At 47.5% G+C, this 23,569-nt stretch overlaps 3 protein-coding genes across 4 annotated transcripts in view; 1 reads left to right on the forward strand and 2 right to left on the reverse strand.

The window, feature by feature from the left end:
• The window catches only part of Kcp (kielin/chordin-like protein), a gene marked incomplete in the record, with an annotated part of 56,846 nt that extends 56,387 nt beyond the window's left edge, over positions 1-459 (reverse strand). Inside the window, 2 exon segments of the mRNA XM_013503259.1 lie at positions 36-273; positions 398-459. Of these exon segments, the coding sequence (XP_013358713.1) occupies positions 36-273; positions 398-459 (300 nt within the window).
• Positions 460-5,559: 5,100 nt separating this feature from the next.
• LOC102006243 (calsyntenin-1) lies at positions 5,560-7,837 on the forward strand (the record flags this gene model as incomplete). Its single annotated transcript, XM_013503286.1, is given in 5 exon segments — positions 5,560-5,593; positions 5,758-6,012; positions 6,249-6,641; positions 6,728-6,846; positions 7,048-7,837. Coding segments are annotated over 5 exon segments (1,047 nt in total), but the record flags the coding sequence as incomplete, so codon positions are not given.
• Positions 7,838-13,110: 5,273 nt separating this feature from the next.
• Tnpo3 (transportin 3) overlaps positions 13,111-23,569 on the reverse strand; it is a 91,350-nt gene continuing 80,891 nt past the window's right edge. For both annotated transcript variants that reach the window (XM_005402403.2, XM_005402405.2), the window contains 2 exons: positions 15,965-16,056; positions 13,111-14,206 (listed from right to left, as the gene is read on the reverse strand). In XM_005402403.2, the coding sequence (XP_005402460.1) occupies positions 15,996-16,056 (61 nt within the window). In that variant the 3' untranslated portion in view covers positions 13,111-14,206; positions 15,965-15,995. The remainder of the gene's footprint in view (positions 14,207-15,964; positions 16,057-23,569) is intronic.

The raw sequence follows: 23,569 nt of genomic DNA on the forward strand, positions 1-23,569 counted from the left end.
GGCGGGCCGGGGGCGGGGGCCTTGCCCGGCCTCACGCTGGCAGCGGGCGGGGCGCCCCAGCCGGAGGAGCGGTCCGGGTTCTGGTCGGGTCCGGTCTTAGCCTGCGGGGAGCCCGGAGGTTCGGGCTTGGCTTGGGTTCCAGAGCGGGGATGAGTGAACCCGACCAGAAAGGACGCGGGCCGGGGGTGCAGAAAGCCGAAGCGGGACGCGGGCCCGCAGTGGGGCCGCCCCTCGGCGCTCCTGCCTGCGGCACTGGGACTGCGGGGCTCCCGGCTAGACAGTTTGAAGCGGTGGGAAATCACCCTTTTTGACCTAAAGGCCCTGTTTTGGGGTTTTCCCTTGCACCCCGGCCTTTCCCCAGCTCGCCGTGGGAGGAAGCCGAGAGGCTTCTTCCTGCCGCACCTGCCGCTCCGGAGGCTCAGCCGGCGAGGAGGCAGGGCCCAGGTGTGCCGTCGCCATCGGTCACCTGGAGAGGGCGGGATTTAGGGTCATGCCTCCTGCAGGGTCCCCCTTACCGTCCCCCCACGCTGAATGTGGGGTTTGCAGGGAGACCCGAGGACCCAGACAACTCAGGAGGCAGCAGGGGGTCTCCCCACCTGCCCAGTGCTCCGTAAATTATCGCGCATTCCCTGCTCTAGCCTCCGCGTGGGACCCACCAGGGTGCTCTGGGTCCTCTTCTGGGACTTCAGCAGGGCCCTGGGATGACTGGAGGACCCGCCACCCCAGCAGGGCTCGAGGCCCCCCTCTGGATGCTTCACTGCCTGATCCCCCTGTGGGGGCTTCTTCATATCCTCAGCAGCCCACACCCCTTCTGACATTTCCAGCAGGTGATGGCTCTCTGCTTCAAGGGCTCTCAGATCCACAAAGGCAGGTCTAGGGGGTCCCTGGATTTGAAGACAGGCAGGGCTGTTCAGACATCAGAAATGCAGATCTCACAGGCGTTGGGATGGTCGGAAACTCCTGGTCCCGCCTAGGGGAAGGACCTGGCTGCAGATGGAATGGGCTGGGACGGGGGCCTGGCAATTTGGCTTTAGGAACCCACTTATGAATCTCCTCTGTCCCTCTCCCTCCCTCCGTCAGCGCACAGTGAGTCAGGTTTCTGAGCTGTCCACTTTCATTTCCCCTGGGGCTGGGTGGAGGCTGGCCTAGAAAGAGGAACTGAGCCACAGCCTTGGGGGGCAGGGCTGGAGTCTTCCCACCCTCCCTGGCTGGGGCCGCCTTTATGCCTCATGGGCTGAGCTGGACACTGCTCTGAAGCCTGCAGAGGGTCATTCTGGCAGTCTGGAGGTGGCACGTAGCAGCCACAACCCGAAAAGGTACTGGTGGGGAACTAACTACAGGGGAAACAGGCTGTGTGCTGCTAGGACCAAGTAGGCCAGCTCTACCCTTCGTTCCTTACTTGCTGAGCGACAGATTAACCTCTGAGGACCAGGTAGTATGATTGCTCCCCTTCCTGGGCTTATATGGTAAAGGGCAAAGGGCAAGAGAAGGAAAGAAACAGGAGTAGATGGGACAGGAGGGGCTGCAGACTCAAGTTTCAGGCTTGGGTTCTGGAGAGTGAGTGGGCAGGTGAAGGGGACCCAAAGGGTCTCATTTGTCCTGCTGTCCTGACTTGAGTGAGGCAGAGACTGTGGCCTGAGGAGGGGCTCACTCCCCTATGGGGAGCTGTACTTCTGCAGCTGTGTTGTTAGAGGCCCACAAACATCAGGGGTTTCCTTGAAAGAAGCTGGCTCATATCTGTAACGATAGCATTCAGATGGCTGAGGCAGGAGGAGCTCCTTGAGTTCAAGTCCAGGCTGGGTTACATAGCGAGTTCAGGGCCAGTCTAAACTACACAGGCAGACCTTGACCCTGACTCAGAAAACAAACACCCCGCAAACAAAAACAAGAAATAGTCCCCAAAGCCCCCAAGCCCAAACCCAAACAAAAAACCAGCTAAGTACTGCATGAATGTGTCCGGTAGGAGGAAAAAGGGCAGAGACAAGAAGCTGGGAAATTGATGGCTTCAGGGGGGAGGGGAGTAACGCCTGAGATTGGTGGCAACTGTCCTTGCTGGAGGCAGGTTGAGTGTGTTGATGGGATTTATCTAAGGGGGTGGGCGGGCAGCGCGCTTCATCCCTGAGGGAAGCTAAGGAAGAATGAAGCTTTCAGCACTGAGTTCAGACACCCTCCCTCCATTCCCACAGTCTGCTTTGGTTTCCTAGAAACCAGCAGTGGGATTCTCCTTCAGAGGATTTGCTGGGGGATAGCCGGGAAGGAGGGTGAGAACAGGGAGAGGGAAAAACTGAGCAGGGTAGGTTGGGTCAGGCTGATCCTAAGGCACGCTCAGTGCAGCCATTCACCCACCTTGCCACAAGTGAGCCAGGCTTAGTTCCCCACACTGCTGCTGTGGTCATCCCTCTAGAGTGAGGTGTGGCGTAACCTGCAAAGGGAGGCCGCTGAAGGCAGTTCTCTGGCACAGGGGCAGCTGGTGCTGTTAGCATCTGGGGAAAGGATGCCCCAGTGTGGTACAGGGCGTGGGGGGTGGGGATTGTCCAAGCATCCACTAGTGCTGAGGTCTCTTTGCTTCCCCTTTCCTCCCCCTGCCCCCCCAAGCACAGACTCCATGACTTGAAAGGTGAGGGTTGGAAAAGAGAACTGGTCTTGAATACCTGGGTGGGCCCTCTGTCCCCAGGTCAGGAGTGTTTATCTGCCAATTTGCTGAGCTTGTGCCCTGGCTTTCCCTGCAGAGTCCTTTGCCATGAACCAACCGCCCCCTGGGGCTCCCCCTCAGCCCCGCCGAGTGCGGCTGAAGCCCTGGCTGGTGGCCCAGGTGAACAGCTGCCAGTACCCAGGGCTTCAGTGGGTCAACGGGGAAAGGAAATTCTTCTACATCCCCTGGCGCCATGCCACGCGGCATGGCCCCAGCCAGGAAGGAGACAACACCATCTTCAAGGTAAGCCCTGGATGGCTGCTGCCTGGACCTGCGAGGCCCCTGCTCCCCAGGAAAGGGACACACCCATACTCTTCTCAAGGCCAGTCCATTTCCCAGCTACCTTGCTCAGGTTATGCCGGGCCCAGCGTAAGGGGACGCAGGCCTAGCCACACATCTCCTTTACTAAGCTGTACCCCTAGCTAGGCAGGGTGGTGCACTCCTATAATTCTATACTAGGTAGGCTGAGGCAGCAGGATCACTGAGTTCAAAGCCAGCCTAAGCTACATAGGCTGAACTACATAGCCAGACTGTTTCAGAAAACCAAAAATAGAATCAAATAAAATAATACATCCACCTGTACCCAAGTCAAGGTGGTAACAGAATGTCTCTGGACACCCTGCAGTAACTCCCTGACCTACCCTTGTTTTTGCACCACTCCCATTACGCAGGAGTACACAAGGTATGCACATGATGAACGAAGCTCCCAGTTCACCTGTGATCTTAAAGCTGGGAGGTCTGTACTGATATAGTTTTGTAATAGAAAATACAGCTGTTTTCTACATGGGTATATGAAATGCAAAATAAGAATCAAGCCATTGTTTTATAACCTGCATATTTTCACTCAACATCAGGATCAGCATTCCTTTCTAATATATGTCCACATCACTTGGTGACTGTGGGCCAATACCACAGGATTAAACACAATTCAGTCACCCAGTCCTGGTTTTGGACACATCAGGCTGCTTTTACACTGTTAGTGTTAAAACCTACATTGCCATGTTGACGCCCACTTTCTACCCTTTATTCAAAGTTTTTCCAAATCCATTTATTTTTGTGTAGATAACATAGTCACACAATTTAAAATAAAAAGATGTGAAATAGTTTATAGCCAAAAGTTAGCCTTCCCCAGCCATCCAGTCTCCTCCCCAGAAGTCTTGTTTATCCCTCCCGAGAGATTCCTGTGCATCTACAAGCGAATACCTACCTATTGTTCCCCTACTTTTTTTTTTTTTTCCAACAGGTTCTTGCTATGTAGCTCAGGCTAGTTTTGAACTGACCATGTAGCCCAGGATGGTCTCAAACTCCAGGCGATCCTCCTGCCTCAGTCTCCAGAGTGCTGGGATTACAGGCATGTGCCACCATGCCTGGCTCTGCTTTTCAAAAAATGGTAGAGGCAGACATACTCTTTGCACTTCGTATTTCTTGAAGAGCACATGTCAGTATATGAAAAGCTCCCCCACCGACATTCCATCCTGTGAATTGATCATAATTTAACCAGCCCTCCTGATGAACACTGGATATTATGATTTTTTGTTTTTACAGATGGCGCTGTGGTGAATAACCTGTATGTACATAGTTTTGCATGCATGCTTTTAGACTCTGCATGTATGATTCCATAGAAATCAAATTGCTAGGTGAAGGCATAGAAACATTTACCCCCTAATGGGGGCCTCTGTCAATTTTTAACTCTAGGAACTAGATCCAAAGAAATCATTTAAGATGAATAAAGGGTAGAAGTGAAGTGTCCATGGTGATGTGGTTTTTGACACTGAAACTCCAAAATCATGATACCACCCGGGGGTGTAACTCAGCGATAGAGCGAGTGCTTAGCACAAGACTCTGGGATTGCAAGTCTTTGGCTCTGCCATATTACACTCCCACCTTAGAGACTAGACGTGTTTGCTTTTCCTGGAGCAGTGAATGTGGACACCCCTCAATGCCCATAGACTTCACTGAGCTTGTTGGAACCCCAGGAGCTGGAGAAGGAGTGAGCCCTAGATTCCTGTTACACATGAGGCCCTCAGCTAGGCGGGGCTCAGCCAGTGGCTGAAGGCCTTTCCGGCAGGACACGAGGCAGGCTGGAGCTTTGCTGAGGGCTGAGGTTCTCTGTGGTGAGCTGTCCTTGCTTCCTACCCAGGCCTGGGCCAAGGAGACAGGGAAGTACACTGAGGGGGTGGATGAGGCTGACCCTGCCAAGTGGAAGGCCAACCTACGCTGTGCCCTCAACAAGAGCCGCGACTTCCGCCTCTTCTACGATGGGCCCCGGGACATGCCGCCTCAGCCCTACAAGATCTACGAGGTCTGCTCCAATGGCCCTGCTCCCACAGGTATCCTGCCTGGTCCTGTGTGGGCCACTGGGAGGCCGTGCAGCCAGGAAGCTCCCAACCCCTGCGAGCAGCGGCCCAGGGCTCCCAGCAATGGCTTAGAGTGGGGCTACTGCCCTGGTTCTGGGCTCTTGGCTGCTGAGAGGTCCTTACAGCGGCAGTGCCTCCCTGTGTCTGGGCGGCTGCCCAGATGGAGCCCCAGGCTGGCTTGGCACCTGCTCTGCCCCTGACTCCCTTCCTGTCCTCTTCTCTCCCTTCCCTGCAGAGTCCCAGCCTCTTGAGGATTACACTGTGGCTCCAGGAGAGGAGGAGGAGGAGGAGGAGGAAGAGGAGGTGTGTGGGGCGGGGTGTGGTTGGGTCGGGGGTTTACTGAGCAGCCAGTGAGGCAGCCCTGCTTTAGGATGGAGCAGGCCCTTCCTTGGGCGTGTCCTCCTGGGTTCTGGCCAGGGCTGTGCCACTGACACACTTCCTTGTGTACTAATCTGTTCTTCCTTATCTCTCTGCCTTCTTCCTCCTCCCTTGCCTGTATCTTCCCTTCAGCTCCAGAGGATGCTACCAGGCCTGAGCCTCACAGGTAGGGCTAGGAGGTGGTGTGGCTGGGCATCTTGCATATGGAGAAGCCATGGGTACCATGGGTACTAGGTTGGGGCTGATGGGAGGCAGGTCTGTGAGTCTGTGGGCCTGAGAGACAGTTCCTGGAGGTGGCATTAACAGCTCTGTCTATTCCACCCTCTGTAGAAACAGTGCAGCCCGGTCCCTCCATGGCATCCTATTTACCTAAAGAAGATGTCAAGTGGCCACCTGTCCTCCCACCGCCTGTGGGGCCTCCTGCCTTAGACCCCAACCTCCTGGTCTCTGCACCTGGCAACCCTGCTGGCTTCGGGCAGCATCTCCCTGAGGTCCTGCCCAGTCCTGAGCCTCTGGCTCAAGCCCTGCCCCCTGCAAGTGAACAGCTACTTCCTGACCTGCTTATCAGCCCCCACATGTTGCCTTGTAAGGCCCCATCATGGGCTGGGCGGGCTGGGCCGGGTACAGCAGTACAGGGGGTTGGGCAAGGGTCTTCAAGGAAAGCAGAGGCTGGCAGAGAAGGGAACGAAAGCACGTGGATGGCCTCCCTGCCCCAGTGCTGTGGGGAGAGAGTGGGAGGGCTGAGGAGGCTGGGCCTACCACCTGGCTGCAGAAGGGGAGATGAGGAGCTCATGGCTGGGGTGGCCCCCTCTGCCCCACAGTGACTGATCTGGAGATCAAGTTCCAGTACCGGGGGCGGCCACCCCACGCCCTCACCATCAGCAACCCACAAGGCTGCCGGATCTTCTACAGCCAGCTGGAGGCCACCCAGGAGCAGGTGGAACTCTTCGGCCCCGTGAGCCTGGAGCAAGTCCGCTTCCCCAGTCCCGAGGACATCCCCAGCGACAAGCAGCGCTTCTACACGAACCAACTGCTGGATGTCCTGGACCGTGGGCTCATCCTCCAGCTGCAGGGCCAGGATCTGTATGCCATCCGCCTGTGCCAGTGCAAGGTGTTCTGGAGTGGGCCCTGTGCCTCCACCCACGGCCTAAGCCCCAACCCCATCCAGCGGGAAGTCAAGACCAAGCTCTTCAGCCTGGAGCAGTTTCTCAATGGTGAGGCCCACACCATGTTCTTCCTGGCCATCTCTCACCCAGGGCGTGGTTCTAGCCTCTGACCAAAGTGTTTGATCTTGATGCAGACCTCATCCTGTTCCAGAAGGGCCGCACCAACACCCCACCTCCCATTGAGATCTTCTTCTGCTTTGGGGAGGAGTGGCCTGACCAAAAGCCCCGAGAGAAGAAGCTCATTACTGTCCAGGTGTGTACACCGACCTTGGCTTGAATACTGGGGGCCATGGCTGGGGCTCGCTGGGGAGTACAAACTTGGCAGCCACAGTCAAGCAAGGCTCAGGGCTGGAGGAGAGGCATCTACCACATGCCGCTGGTGGAAGCCCTCACGCACAGCTGGGTCTGGCAGCCCTGCCACGCTTTCTTTCCCTGTCCTTTCTTTGCCCCCCAGGTGGTACCTGTCGCAGCCCGACTGCTTCTGGAAATGTTCTCAGGGGAGCTTTCTTGGTCAGCTGACAGCATCCGGCTGCAAATTTCAAACCCAGATCTCAAAGATCACATGGTGGAGCAGTTTAAGGAGCTCCATCACATCTGGCAAGCCCAGCAGCAGCTGCAGTCTGTGGCCCAGGCCCCTCCCGTGGCAGGTCTGGGTGCTGGCCAGGGGCCCTGGCCCATGCACCCTGTTGCCATGCAATAGCAGGGGTGCAGGTAGTGGCTGTGTAGACTGATGAGGCAGTGCGGTAGCCCCAGCGGGCCTGGCTGGCTGCGGACTCCAACCTCTGGGTCTCCTTGAGGTGGAAGATAAAGATGAGACTTGGGTACCAGTTCTCCCTGCAGAGCTTTGCTTGCAGGGCTGGCTTCCTGGGCCTGCCTGGCACTGGAGAAGCCCAGCCAGCAGTGCCCTGAGCAGGGAAGGAATGTCCCTGACTGCAGAGCCGAGGTGTACAGGGCAGATTGCCCCAGGGTGGCCCGTTATTGAGGTTGCTGCATTTGCGCTGGCAAAAGAGCCTGAGAAGTGTTGTGGGCCAAGTACCCCAGCAGGGCCTCTGCACAGCAGGGGCCTGATTTGGAGGTTCCCTAGTTTGAGCCTCACTTCCCCATCTTTCTTGCTTCTGAGATGAATATAAGCCTCTGGACGTCACTTAAGGCTGGCAGCTAATCGCTGCCTTCCCGAGTTTTAAGAATCTGGGGATGAAGAGTAGAGTTTTATGTATTTTTGGATTAAAAAGTTAAAAAACAGACTTGGCTGGTTCTTCACTTTCCCCAGTGCCTGTGGTCTCCTTGCTATTCTTTCAGCCTCTTTCAGGTGCCTGACCCTGTGCAGGTCCTCTGGCTCAGGCCCCTGGCATGGGGGCCCGTCTTTCAGCCACTGAGTCAGCTGGGCCTCGTCAACACCCACCTGACTGCTTTGCTTCCAGGAGGAAGATGGCTGAGGCCAAGCTGTGGAATTGTAAATGTGCAGTCTGAAAACCTGTCCAGATTTCTGATTGTTTGGGACCATTACAATCTGTTAACCTCATTTTTACATGCTTAAGATACTACATGCAAATTGGGAGCTCATCATTTGAATCTGGCTCACAGGTATAATTTTCTGGCATGAATAATTTATTGCAGTTTTATTTATTTATTGTTTGTCTTTATGAGACAGGGTATTGCTACATAGTTCAGCCTGGCCTGGGACTCACTATGCAGCCCAGGCTGCCTCTGAGCTCTCCACAATCCTGCCTCAGCCACCTAAATGCTGGGATTACACCCATGCAGCACCATCCAGCTCTTTTTATTATATAAAATTTTAAACATTCGCAAAAATAGGAAAAGTGGTATGAAATCCCCATGTAGCAGTTCATGATCCATCTTTCTCATCTAAACATCTGTACCATACCCTCCTCAGTGTTATTTTGAATCAAATCCCAGAAATAACATTTTATTTTAAATATTAAGCATACATCTCTAAAAGATAAGGACTTTCCTTTTTTTAAAATTTTGTGGTGCTGGAGATCAAACCAAGGGCTTTACACATGCCAGGCAGGCACTCTCCTAAAGGCAAGATAATACTATAAAAAAATAAAACTAGGGCTAGGGATATAGCTCAGTGGCATAAGTGCCTACCTGGCAAGTGCAAGGCTGTGAGTTTGAGTCCCAGTACCAAAAAAATTAAACAGATAAGTAAAAAAATAAAATTATTCATTATCACACCTCATGTGAGGAGATTAACTTTTTGTGTGAGGGAGGCTGTGGCAGGATTTCTGAGGCCAGCCTAGGCTACATCATCAATTTGAGGCCAGCCTGGAATATATTGCAAGACTTATCTCAAAAAAAAAAAAAAAAAAATCTGCGTGAGGAAGTAGGAACTGAACTTGAGAATGTTTGTTTGTTTTGTTTTTGAGGCAGGGTCTCACTCTAGCGCAGGCTGGCCTCGAACTGACAGTGATCTTCCTGCCTCAGCCTCTCGAGTGCTGGAATTACAGGTGTGCACCACACCTGGCCTGAGGATGTTAATCATGTTCTCTAGCACTGAGCTACACCCCCAGCCCCTGAAAAAATTTTACCAGAAATCCAGAGTTTTAAAAGTTTTAAGACAAGGGGCTGGGGATTTAGCTCAGTGGCACAGCGCCTGCCTGGCAAGCGCAAGGTTGTGAGTTCGATTCCCGGTACCGGAAAAAAAACAAACAAAACCAAAACAAAAAAAAATAAATAAATAAAGTTTTAAGACAAGGGGCTGGGGATTTAGCTCAGTGGCACAGCGCCTGCCTGGCAAGCACAAGGTCATGAGTTCAATTCCTGGTACCAGAAGAAAAACAAACAAAAATTTAGAATCCTAAAACAAAATAGGGCTGGAAGTGCAGCTCATTGGTAAAGCACACACTTAGCTTGGAAGTCACGGGTTTAATGGCTAGCATGCTAAATAAGTGAAAATTTAAAACTTTAAAAAGCTTTAGATGGGCTGGGGATTTAGCTCAGTGGCAAAAAGCGCCTGCCTGGCAAACGCAAGGTCATGAGTTCGGTTCCCGGTACCGGAGAAAAACCAAAAAAAAAAAAAAGCTTTAGATTTATGGAAAAGTTGCTAAACGTTCTTGTATGTCACACACCACATCCCTAATCACTAACATCTTATGATATTATGGTAGATGTATCACAGCTAATAAAACAATATAGACACATAGGTATTAGTTAAACTCTTTTTTATTCCAGTTTCATCAGTTTTCCTCTTTTTTGGGTCCAGGCTCCTATCCAAGTATTGCATTTGGTCATCGTATCTTCACCTCCTTTGGTCTGTGATAAGTTTCTGACTTTGTTTTAGTATTGATGGGTTTGAGTACTGGTAGGCATTAATCAGAACATCACTAAATGTGCGGTATACCTGATGTGTTCTTATAGTTTTTGTAAAGAAGACCACAGAGGTCATCATTCTCATATCGCGAGAACATGGGCTGGGGATGTGGCTCAGTGGTAGAGCACTTACCTGGCTTGTGCAAGCCAGCAAACACACACACACACTACATACGGTCAACATGATTTAGATTGCCGGTGTCAACCATAACCACCTGGCTAAGGTAGGTTGTTTTTCCACTGTAAATTTACCATCCCCTGCTTTTCTATACATAATAGTAGTTTCAGAATGGTTAACCTGTGCCCCCTTAAGTAACTACCAACTAGAATGAAGTGCTTATCTATAGTTCCTTTTTTTTTTTTTTTTTGTCTTTTTGAGACAGGATCTCACTATGCAGTTCAGGCTGGCCTTGAGCTCACTTTGTAGCCCACCTAGGCTGGTCTCGAACTCACAATGATCCTCCTGCCTCAGCCTCCTGAATGCTGGGATTACAGGCGTGCGCCACCACGCTGGGCTTCCTTTTATCTTTCATCTCAGTTTCTAATCATCTACAAAAGCTAGCATCTTTACTTCCCACTGGCCTGTGCAGTTCTATTTCCTCTTGAGACAGCTCCTCCAATTCAAAACAGTCCTCCCCCAGCCTGCTTCACTCTTCATTACTTGCCTTGTTCCTGCAGGCATGAGTGTGCAGCTCCATGCCTGGAGCAGCAGGGAGGCTGAGGGGAGATGAATTACAGAAGCCGTATGTGGCCACTGGTGGACTGACTTCTCCAGACCACTGGTGGTCCAGTAGCTGCCAAAATCTTCCTTGGCTTTGCACTTTTGACTAAAAATAAAATAGAAATGAAAACAACAAAAAACCCTGTCACTTCGTATTCCTGCTGTAGTAGCCAGCAGCAGTTCACTGCTCTTGGAAGCGACCTTTGCTGGTGTTTAGACTCCATGAGCACGGCTGCCTCGGACTTGGGAATGAAAGCAGCTCTCTGCACCCAAGAGCTTCTTTTCTTCTAAGTTGCTCCACCCCACCAAAGTCATCTTTTCACTGTTTTATTCAAGACTGCTCCCTCTCACTCAGCTTCCAGTGACATCAAGAACATAGCCTTTCTAGTCTTTTGAGCAGGGAAAGCTACTAATGGCTTTTCCCACTTTGCTGAAGGAGCAACTTTCAGTCAGTTTGCTGGTAACATATCCCAAAAGATTGGGCACATCTTGTTGCATTTTCTCAGACTTTTAACTTCTCTGGTTCTTGGCTCTTATCTTTGTGAAGAGAATTCATTTAAACCAGGGCCACATGAAAAGGACATGTACATTGCATTTGTGAGGGGTGATGTGGTTCAAAAGCCCAAGTTCCTGTCTGTCTTAGGTACCTTATCAGTTACTTATCTTTATAATCATCCTTTCAAATCAGAACATAAAAATTACAAGTCACTTTTTAGTAATCTTGATGGCAATTTTCCCAATGCCACATTTGTGTTCCCCTAAGCAGGGTTATAATGTCTTGGCTAATCCAATCATAGAGCAAACAGTTCTGTGGAGAGATGATGCAGGTAAATCAGAGGTGCAATTAGCTGACCTGCACACATGCAAGATGCTCATTTTACTTCCATTATACAATGCTATGCAAGAACACAAAGAAAAGGTTGCTTTATAAGAGTTTTTTTGTTGTTTTTTGAGATATGGCCTCACTATGCAGTTCACCTTGAACTCACTATGATCTTGAACTCACTCTGTGGCCAAGGCTGGGCTCAAACTCATGGCGTTTCTCTTGCCTCAGCCTCCTGAGTGCTGCAATTACAGGCATGCGCCACCACACCTGGCTATAACAGCCTTTTCAAATCTGCAAGGTTCAAAGAAAGTAGTGAGACCCCAAACTATTAAGGACATAGAGGTCAGCTTTCTACAGCTGTATCTGTGTACAAGACATTCCTGACATTAACTCAGACATGCAGTCCACGTGCTATTTTTCAGTGGCCAGGAAGGTTGTTAAGCCTTCTAGTTTTTCAATCCCAGATGCAACTTCCTGTGAAAAAAGTCAAATTCCTCAAACAAAGTCAACTGGTTGTTCAGGGTTAGGTTTAATTTTGTTTAACCGGAACATGAGGGATGCCTAGGATGACGTGCTGATCCCCAGGATCTGATAATCTTACCGTAAACACTCAAGTTTTTTTGCTGTCCTTCTAACAATGTCTTTTTAGAGTAAAACCCTGAGTACTACTGATTACGTGGGAAGCCTTGTTTCACTGACTCCAAACATTGTTCTGCAGCTTGAAGATTTTTTTTTTGTCTTTTTGAGACAGGGTCTCACTATGCAGTTCAGGCTGGCCTTGAACTCACTTTGTAGCCCAGGCTGGCCTTGAACTCGCAGCAATCTTCCTGCCTCAACCTCCCGAGTGCTGGGATTACAGGCGTGCGCCACCACGCCCGGCTGCAGTTTGAAGATTTAAGCCTAGGAGTAAGAAAGTTAAGTGACCTAGATGGTAAAGGAAAGGTAGAGATACGTCACTACCAACAACATTGACAGATGTATCAAAACACCAGCTCAGTAGTCAGGATTGTTAGCTCAGAACCCAAATACCGTAACATACTATTTGATCCCATTGTAAAAAAACAAAACAAAACAAAGTGAACAAACTAATCTGTAGAGCCAGGAAACAGGCCAGTGTTTACTTGAAGATAGTAGGGAATGGGAAGGGACAAGAATGAGGGATTACCCAGGGGCCCAAGGAAATTTGGGGGGTAAAGAGTATATTCACTCTCTCGACTGTGGCAATGGTTTCATGGGTATATTATATGTCAAAGCGTATCAAATTGTATACCTTAAGTATGTGCAGAGTACTGTTGTCAATTATACTTTAGTAAACTTATACACACACAACTGTAAAACAAGCTACTCACTTGGGTAGATGTGGTAGAGAGGTTACAGCACACTTCTGTTTGCCATGGAAGAGGGCTGCCCCTTTCCCACTGAGAGGGCACAGAAGGGTAGAATGCAGCATGAGGAGCTTTAGGATGAACTAGGAGATACAGGGTGCAGGATGAGCTACTCCCCCGGAGAACTGTGGCACAGACCTTTGGAAGTCCAGGCCCAGACATCTACTGGTACCAACTAAGGATGCTCGCTCAGCTGCTGTAGGCGAATCATTTCAGAGCTACAAAGCAGTCCACAGAAGTAGAAACAAACACTTATTAAATTTTAAAAATTTATTGTTTTTCCTTTTGTTGTTGTTGTTGCTGTTGATTTGTTCTTGAGACGGCTACACCAGACAGAACAGTGCCCTCACATCTCCTGGCTGTGTGGGCTGCACTCCTTCAAAACATTAGGATGTTTTGGGGTTCCCTCTTCAGCCTCACCCCGAGAAGTCAATTAATGTCCACACTTTGTAGTGAAGTACAATTAGCCTTGTAAACATTTTTTCTTCAGACTCCCACCCTTTTTTTCTTGAACATCTGTGGGTAAATAATTCACTAAGAAAAAAAAACTTAAACAAGCTAAAACAGAATACACATTTATATCCTACCCTGCCCACCCCAATTTTGGCTTTTTCCAAGGCTGACAACAAGCTCATGTGGATTGGAAGGAGGTTTAGAGTGAACAGGGCCAAGGCTGGGTTCTACTGAATAGGAATTTTGACCCTGGCTGGTCCTGAGTATCATCAGTGTGACCATGATAGAGAGCAGAACAGGCTCACTGAACAACGCTGAGGGGGAGGAAATGCGGAGCAGGGGTGGGGTGGGGTAGGATGGGGTGGGAGAGGGAAAGAAGACAAAACAGTAGGAAACTTTCAGAGATGACCCTGACCCTTGACCTTCATTTGCAGCTATTTAATTCATTCAAATTCCCACATTTTCCCTAAGTGAAAGTTTTTGTTTCACAGAAAATCCTCACTTTTGGTTTTCTGTGTGTACACTGCACATTAGCGTGTGACAGTGTGTGGGTTTGTCATTTGCTACCAGGTGAATGTTTCCATTTAGTTTTCTTTCTTTTTTTCCCTTTTAAAATTTTTCTTAAAATTATTTTTCTTTTAAAAACAAGTTCACCAGCAAATCAGCTCCCCTCTCACCACGCCGGACAGGCTGCAGCCACCTTTGTAAAACCGCGCTGATTTTCCCTTACACCCCAAACAGGAACTCCTCGGAGGCCTCAGAAGGCTGGAGTCCTCCCTGTCTGGCGGGATGCCCTGGGGGCAGTGAAGGCCCCTCTGCCACAACGGAGGTTTCTGATTGTGGGACACAGTCTGGGTTTTGTTTTCTTCCTGTCTTCTAATTTAAAAAGACATTCCTGACAAAAGAGAGAAGACAGTTGTAACTGCTCTGGAAGACAGCATCCTATAAACGCAATTTCAAGGTCGGTTTCTATACTTGCTCAGGCACCTCACTCTGCCACAAGAACTCAGTTTAAATAAAACTTGGATTTTCAAGCTCGTGATTTCAAGGAAGTAATTACTTTCCTCAAACCCTGTCCTCAGTGCATCCCCAGTGCTGAGTAGATTGTGGAAGCCAGGGATGCGGTGCAGTGAAAGCGAGCCAGTAGGCTCTGACCTCCCATTCCAAACCAACCAGAAAAGCTCTGTGTTAGCCCACTAATTATTGAAGCCTCACATAAGTTTTTATTTTGAAAGGCGGCTTTACCTACTAACAAAAGTTTGAACACCACTGACTCAGGACTCTAGGAAAATAGGGTACAGAGGTATTAAATTAAATGGAATGGTTATAAGTGAGGAATTTGGCTGGGTGTAGTGGTGCACACCTCTAATCCAGCACTTAGGAGGCTGAGGCAGGAGGATCACTGTGAGTTTGAGACCACCTGGGCTACACAGTGAGTTTAAGACCAGCCTGAACTACAATAGTGAGACCCTGTCTCGCCCTCCTCCCTTCAGAAAGTAAGCAGTTTGGCACCAGGATGTCTACACCTCAGTTCTGGCTCCCCTACTTATTGCCCGCTGACATCAGACAAATTCTTAAACATCTCTGAACTTCAACTTCCTCACTTGTAAAACAAGAACAGTAACAACCCAGACATGAGGTACATGCAAAGCACAGAGCAGTGCCTAACACCCTGTAAGGGCTAAACAAATGCTATGAACATCTTATAGCTACCTCCCAACAGCCCTCTGAGGTGCACACATGCAAACTTACTGATAACAAATGATATTATTACTCATTAAAGAACCAAACTTTAGTAATGGTGTGCTAAGACACTGCCAAATGTCACCATGACTTGTTAATGTGTTTACCACAGAAATGACTAGTGAGTACCACAAATTCAGAGAACTGTGGCCTGAGAGAATAGATTCTCCTCACACATAAAAGTATGGGCTTAGAAAATGGTTGCTTTTTTTCTTTCAAATTAAGAAACCTGCTGGGTGTGGTGGTGCACGCCTGTAATCCCAGCACTCGGGAGGCTGAGGCAGGAGGACTGCCGCAAGTTCGAGGCTAGCCTGGTCCATATAGTTAGTTCAGGGGCAGCCTGATCTATACAGTAAGACCCTGTCTGAAAAAACAGAACAGTCAAGAAACCTGCACCCAAAACCACCATCTAGACCTTTCCTCAGCTCAGCGTGTTTTGCTTCAGAATCAAGAGACAGAAAGCACACTGAGAAAACCAACCACTGGGAGCAGACCACAGAGGCTACTCTTCTCCTGTACCTCCTGCCCTGGTAAAAACCTCACATTTCCACACTCAAAAAAGTGGGAAGAACAAGCTCCTTGGTAGCTAAATGTGGTCAGTCTTAGAGATTGATGACATGCATCACAGTCAAATTTAGATCAGACATCCAGCATTCTTTTCACCCAAGTAGCCCTGTTAAAAGTATTTATTTGTTACACACACACTTATCAACCTAAAAGTGCCTTAAAGCAAGAGAAGGAAGTCTGTGACACATTCTACAATAGTAACTTTCTTATGGAGATGGAAATGGCACCCAAACACATGGACAGTTACCTGGCTGCCACGCTCCTGCACTTCCCGCTCTCGGCCAGTGCACTCTAAGTCCTTCTCTGATGTAGCCAGAGAAAGCTGGAAACACACATCACTCACCTGGGTGACAGGCACAGTGCAGGAGTGTGAGCTATCGAAACAACCTGGTGAAGTCTCTCAAGGCCCAGCACACTTGCTTACATTCCTCAGCACTGCAAGAGAAAAGGCAGCATCCTTGACCGAGGGGAAAGATACAAACTGAGGAGAAACAATGGCAACAGGCGCAGCCGCTGAGAGCCCCAGCTCTGCTCGTGCTCCCTCCTTCTTTGGACCCCGCTTCAGGTCCTTCTGTAACTTGGTTAAAAGCTGACTTTTATAAATGAGAACAATTATAAACTTGCCGGTCCTTGAGGAGTGTAGACTTTGGAGACAAACTGCCTGGAGCTGAATCTGAGCTCCACTGTGTCCTTGGGCAAATCACCAATCACTGCCTCAGTTTCCTCATCTTGTTTGGAGGATTAAATTTGTTCATATATGTAAAGCACTTAGGATAAAACAGCAGTGAGGAAAATAGCATTCACATAGGTAGGGGCTATGACACCTGTAGTTTCTCACACAAATACAAGGAAGCTAAAGCCCTAAAGTAGAAGGCAAACATGTCCACCTAAGACCGATCATTTTAACTCTGAACTATGCAAACTTCAGTACCCTAGTTTCCTCATTCTCTTCCAAAGGCAGATTCTGTTTACAAAGCTCAGTCTTACAACTAAGTCTCTATCAGTCATGGATTTTCTAGTTCAACAGGCCACTCAGGGTCTCCTCCTCTAGGAGGAGGAGGACAGAGGAAATGGTTAAAGCACGTAGAAGGGGAGAAGGGAGCAGGAGCAGTCTTACGTCTCACAAACACTGAGATACCCAGGCAGAATGAAGAGCTCAATATTTGTCTGGTTCTGCATTTCAAAAGGTTACCATTGTCCAAAACTGTCAAGAAACCAAATGATGCCAACTTCCTTACTTTTTGTATCTGTCTTTACCAATTTTTGTGAAGTAAACATGAGACCAAGCTGAGCAGTGGAAAGGTTACTCACTCTCTTAGTTTCTTCGCTGCTAAGACATAATACCTGGCATCCTCAAAGTAAAGGTGAAGAGATTACTTTATCACACTTCAGTTTGTAGTTGCCTGGCACTAAAGACAAGATGCTAGGCTGGGCGTGGTGGTGCACGCCTGCAATCCCAGCACTTGGGAGGCTGAGGCAGGAGGATCATTGCAAATTCCAGACCAACCTGGGCTACAACATGAGTTTGAGGCCAGCCTGAACTGCAGAGCAAGACCTTGTCTCAAAAAGACCCCCCGCCAAAAAAGAAAGATGGTACGACTTGGGGGCAGGGTGGAGGAACAGCTTCTCATGGCATGGCTGATGGGAAGTAGGGAATGCTGGGCACACACCTGTAATCCTAGCACTCAGGAGGCTGAAGCAGGAGAACTGCCACAAGTTAAGGCCAGCCTATCCTACATAGGGAGTTAAAGGTGAGACCCCATCTCAAAAAAATGGAGAGGGGGAAAAAAAAGTAGTGTGTGAAGCAAGTGGCCAAGGAACTGGGGAAGGAGATAAACTCTTTCAGGCTACACCCTCAGTGAACCCCTCTTCTGACCATATCCACCTAACAGCAAGTCACCTATAAGCCCCCATAATCCCTTAACTTCTCAAAAGCCCCACTACGAGTGCATGCGGCTCTTGGGGGACCTCTAGATATAAGTTCTACCCCTGCCCCTAAAGATTCATACGTATTACTTTGTGCAACTGCATTTAGCCTATCTCTAAGAGGTGCTGGGCTGGGGATTTAGCTCAGTGGCACAACGCCTGCCTAGCAAGCACGAGGTTGTGAGTTCCATTCCCAGTTCCAGAAAAAAAAAAAAGAGGTGCCAAAGTCCTAACAGTTCCTGCACTGCTGAAAAGTCCAAGGATTGCCTCCCTTGAGATTCAGAGCAAACTCTTAGCCACAAGCTCCCAATAAAAATCAAAAGAAAGCTAAACGCTTCTAACATATGATTGCAAAGGGTAAATATTCCCATTCCAAAAGGAGAAACGAGGACTAGAAATCAATGGGAGTTTGCACTCGGGAAGCTGAGGTAGGAGATCTGCGAGACTGAAGCCTGCCGGAACTACATAGGAAGACCCTGTCTCAAAAAAACAGAAACCACTAGGACCAAAGTAAGACCAAAACCTAGTAGGGGAAACATTATATCCTACAGTTCCATGTCCAGCACCCAGGGCAAGCTGGCGCGAGATGTGAACACCAACGGGCTTGAGCCGTGCTGCCTCACGACACTGTTGCAAGTAGCAGCCCTCACGGCTCCTGTTAGGCAGGCTTTGCTCAATTCTTACAGCTTTCCTCAGACGTTTCATGTTCTAGGGTTTTCCTGCTTCCTGGGGTCTTCACTGCACTTTCAACTTCACTCACAGCTTCACACATTGCTTTCTCAGGGGCACACTGCCTGGTCCCCAAGACCTTCTCTTCCTCTTTTTAAAATTTTTATTAGTACGCGTTTGCAGTACACAATGTTTACATTCCCTGTGTGGAGTCGGTCATGTACACATCCTATTCCTTGTCTCATCCCCTTTCCCTCCCTTTCATCTCTTGATCCCCCTTCCATTTGAAAAAGATCTACTTCCTATTTATCTTTAATTCTGTTCTGTATTTATAATTTTGGTTTCTCATATAAGAGGAACCATGTGATATTTAAGTTGTGTGTCTGATTTATTTCACTTAACATGGTCTCCAGGTGCATCCATTTTCCTACAAATGACTCAAGTTTATCTTTCTTTATGGGAGAATAGTATTCTATTGTGTGTAAATAACAATTTTCTTTATCAATTTATCTGCTGATGGACATATAGACTGCTATGTATGTATCACTCTAATTTTTTTTTTTTTAACTCTTTGAGACACAGTCTCATTATGCAGTTCAGGCTGGCCTTGAGCTTGAGATGATCCTTCTGCCTCAGCATCCCCAGTACGAGGGATTATAGGCATGCCCCACCATGCCCAGCTGTAATGTGATAGCTTTAACTCTTTCAGGAAGATACCTAGAAGGGGAACAGCTGAGTCAAATGGAATTTCTAGTTTTAGGTTTTTTTTTTTTGTTGCAGTTCAAGGCCAGCCTGAACTATAGGCTGGAGGAATCTCCATACTGATTTCCATAATGGTTGTACTAGTTTTTCCCTGCAGTCTCACTAGCATTTGTTATTGTTCTATTTTTTTTTTTTTTTTGTACCAGGAGTTGAACTCAGGACCTTGTGCTTGCCAGGCAGGTACTTGTGCCACTGAGCTATATCCCTAACCCTCGATTTCTTGATGATGGTCATTTTGAAATCTAGGTGGAAGCCTCCTGGATCCCACAACTCTTGCATTCTACATGCCTGTAAGACCAGGACTGTGTGGATGGCACCAACATCCATAGCCAGCCTCCAACTGAATCATGGCTGCAGAGGCCTCTGATCTTGGATGGCTGAGTACTGTGAAGAAATCCCTGGATTCCCAGAAACAAAATTCCCTAAGTGGCCATTCTCCAGCACAGTGTCCTGGGGCTTTCATTTTTGCAATTTTGAGCCTGAGAAAGAATAGGGTATTGCTGGTTCTTGGGATGTCCTCAGGCCATCTTTGCTTTGTCCTGTCATAAAGTACTTGATTTTAAAAATTAATTTAATTTTTATTTTTATTTTGAGACAGGGTCTCACTATGCTATGTAGCACAGACTAGCCTCAAACTCATGTAGCCCAGGCGGCCCTCCTGCCTCAGTCTCCCAAATGCTGAGATTACAGTGTATGTGACCTCGCCCAGCCCTACTTTTTTATTTTTTGGAGATAGGGTCTCACTACGTAGTTCAGGCTGGCCTTGAGCTGCAGTCCTGGCAATCTTCCTGCCTGATCCTCCTGAGTGCTAGGATTACAGACATGCATCACCATGCCTGGCTTAATCTTTTCAGCCATCAAGCTCTCCTCCATCCAAACTTTGTAAGTCGGGATTTTACAAGAGTTTCCTTTCTGGTGAGACTCAAAACTTTTCAAATCACTCAGCTGTACCATTATTTTTGAGTCTCGATGTAGAGCTGGCTAAAAGCACCCAACAGTAGCCATGCTACAGCCTGAATGCTGGACTGCCTTAAAATTTCCTCCACTAGAATAATTAATCTGACCCCCTTAATCTCAGTTTCCTGCAAAGTCTCATGACAAGAATAAAATGTAAACACAGCTTTTGCCAGAGCATAACACACATGGTCTCAAATCCTAGTGCAAATAAAGTCCTTCTTCCCAACTGAAACCTCCTGGGCCTGGTTTTTACATCTGCTTTTTTATTCTGCATTCTAGTCTTCTGAGCTCTGGCCAAAATCTTCCATCAAGCTTGGTTTACAGCAAACTCCTGCAAACCAGTTCCAAAGACTTCTAAACTACACAGTCTTTAGAAAGCATCAGAAAAAAGACCTTTATTGGCACCAAAATCTGTCTTAGTTACTTTCTTTGTCTTTGAGACACAATACCTGACACCCACAAACTAAAGGAGGGGAGGATTATTTTGCTTCACACTTCAGTCATACTCGCTGGCACCAAGATAGAATGGCAGGACGTAGCAGCATGATGGAGGAATGGCTGTTCATGGCATGGAGAACAGGAAGAGGAACACAAAGCAAGGAGCCAGGAAGGGAGATAAACCCTTCTAGGTCACATCCCCAGAACTTCCCTCTTCTGACCAGACCCCAGCTCCTAACAGCAAGCTAGCTATAAGCCCTCATAATCCAGTCACTTTTCAAAGGCCCCACATATGAGCACAAGAGGCTGTTGCGTGACATCTAGATATAAACCATATTAGGCACCTACAAAGATCACCCTTTTGAGCACCCTCTCTAGCTCAAAAACTCATACCAGGGCCTATAGGTAGGTCTCAATGTTAGACGATTCACTGTCTATCTCATAATGGTTAAATAATGGAAGGAACTGCTAATAGTTTAACTGCTAATAGAAAAGGGGAAATTATCTCAAGGACTCCCTGAAGTGTGTACATCTAGGTTTCCCCACTTAATATAAGATCTGAAACATCATTAAGAACCTTGATTTACAATTAAGTGATGTATACCTACAGTCTCAGCGTGTGGGAGGCTGAGGCAACAGGATTGCCATGAGTTCGAGGCCAGCCTGGACTACACAGTGAGCTCAAAACCAGCCTGAACTACATAGTGAGACTCTGTCTCGTAAACAAAACAAAATGAACCTAATGATTTAGATGCCAGAACTTGATTCTAAAAACCTGCTTCTAGTCTCTTTCCACCCTAAGAATGTAATAAAATCAAAGTGGATCTTCTGAGTTTCTTGGAATTCTGCCACCCAACTCTGTGAATTTAACAAGCTTCAATAAAAGCCTTACATTTCTCAGTCTATGTCCAAGTCAATACTGACTGCTATGGAGGCAGCTGGGCTATGTAAGCTAACAGATATCATTTATATCTGACATTAAATCAATATTAGGATGGAAAAAGAGAAGCTGCTGTGTGGTTTGTCGTGACAAGGAGCCAAGACAACAAGAAACCCTGGCACTTAGAAAAGTACTGAAGACTCAAGATTCTCTTACTGCCCTTATATCCTACACGTCTTAACTTTTATCCTTCTTCAACCCAGGGTCTTGATTTAATCTGGAAGAGAAATATCTCTACCGTTAACTAACTCTTCTGCAGTACATGAAAAAGAATATTGAAACCAAAGTACAACTACACAAAAACTATAGTAAGACAGGGAGAATGTGGGACAGGCCATTGGCTCCAATACACTCCTGCTTCAAACCCGATCTCGACTGCTCTGGTGTCAAAAGCGTCAGTTAAGTGCTGAACTAAGTGTCTTTGGTGTGCAAGCCCACAGAAATGGACCAAAAAGCTCCTTGAATGCTAGCACTAGGTTCCTCTTTTCTGCTGCAGTCCTATTGATGGTTTACTCGATTCCTGGATTCTACTTTTAGTCAACTCTTGCTATTTTTCAGCTTCTATTTTCTGGCTTCTGGTCCCACAATTCCAATCCTGTCATTCTTCTGAATCCTGTATCATTACTATTTCCCAAGCCTCAAAATCCTAGGGCTGTGTCGAGATAAGCAGCCCTTGTGGTCTGATGTCCTGGTAGATAATGAGGAATAGTCAAGCTCCAACCGAAGACTTGACCAGTGAGACAAGCTCATACTGGCCTTTAATTCTAGTGTCAATGTTCTCCATGTTCAACATCCTTCAGCTTTGAAGATCCTCATGAAAGTGCTAACTAGTCAGATCGAGATAGAGAAATCATGGCAAGAGTTCTTCTGGTCCCAATTAGTCTTAGATAGTGATAGGCTCACCTGGTGTTTAGAAAGTCAGAATGATAGTCTAGAATGAAAAAGTTCCAGCTTTTGTCAAATTGACCAACTAAAAAAGCCACAAATTAATTACCAGCATCATTTGAAAAACAGGCTTGGACTTGTTGAAATGAAACCAAACCAGTTTACCCTCCCTGTGAGGATGGCAAACAAAGCAGCATGTTGAGGCAGGAGTTATGAGACTTTAAGACCAAAAGGGAGACTGAGTCATGCATAGGTTCAAGGACAACAGGCACACCGGAGAAAGAGAATTACTGAGGAAGTGAGCCTTCTCAAACTCCTTCTGGCATCTCAACATTCCCTCTTACTTTTGTTCATTTCCCACCATCAGGTCACAGCCTTCTACAGGAAAGGCTGCAAAACTTGTTTAGCAATAGAAGATCAAGTAGGCCTGGTGATACTTTATTTTCCATATCACTGGACAAAGATCACAGATATTTTTGTTCACAGTATTGTTTTATTTAGGCCCTTTTCCTTAAACAAAAGAATGATGTCCTTAACCTTGATTTCAGACTTCATCTACTGTTGTACCTGTCATCTATTAGCCCTGTCAGGCCAACAGGGGCATGGTGGAGACTAACTCCACGATGTGTGGGTGGCTACCTTAAAGCTGGCAGCAGACATGCCCCAGCTAGTTTGGTAAGTACATAAGACATTCTAGGAGTTGCTTTTCCAAGAAGAATGAAGTTAAATTCACTGATCACCTACTATGTGCAAGATTTCCATTTGGAATGCATAACCACCATATGAAATAGGTTGTAGTAACCTTATTTTACAGATGAATTAACTAAAGTTCAAAGTAATTTGTTAAGTGACAAGACTTAAACCAATATTATTTATTTTAAGCCCAGTCCTGTGAGGCTTTTCCCCAAGCTCCCATTTGCTCTAGGACAATCAAAGCCAGTATGATTGTGCCCTTCCAACAACAAGCATTACATAGACTAAAACAAAAATGAGAGAAACACACTACTTTCACCTGCAATGGCTTGCAGAAGGAACACTATGTTTACCAGAAAGATCCACAGTAAAAGGGTAAATACTTTTATAAGATCATCCCAGGCAAAATACCTACTCTACCTGGTAGAGGAGAAATCCTCACTCTGGCAAAACGTGTCACAAAGTCACATTCTATTTTCAGTCATGCATGTTACTTGGTTTATAGCTAAATAGCAGTTATTTCTGGGGCATGATATTAAGTCATGGTTAATACCATGGTTAGTACGTCATGGTTGGAGACTTTTTTTGGTACCAGAAATCGAACTCAGAACCTTGTGCTTGCCAGGCAGGCACTGTGCTGCTGAGCTATATCCCTGTACCAAGACTTTTAAAAAATTT

This window comes from Chinchilla lanigera, unplaced genomic scaffold (genome assembly GCF_000276665.1).
Source record: "Chinchilla lanigera isolate Chin_1 unplaced genomic scaffold, ChiLan1.0 scaffold00078, whole genome shotgun sequence".
Lineage (NCBI taxonomy): Eukaryota > Metazoa > Chordata > Mammalia > Rodentia > Chinchillidae > Chinchilla > Chinchilla lanigera.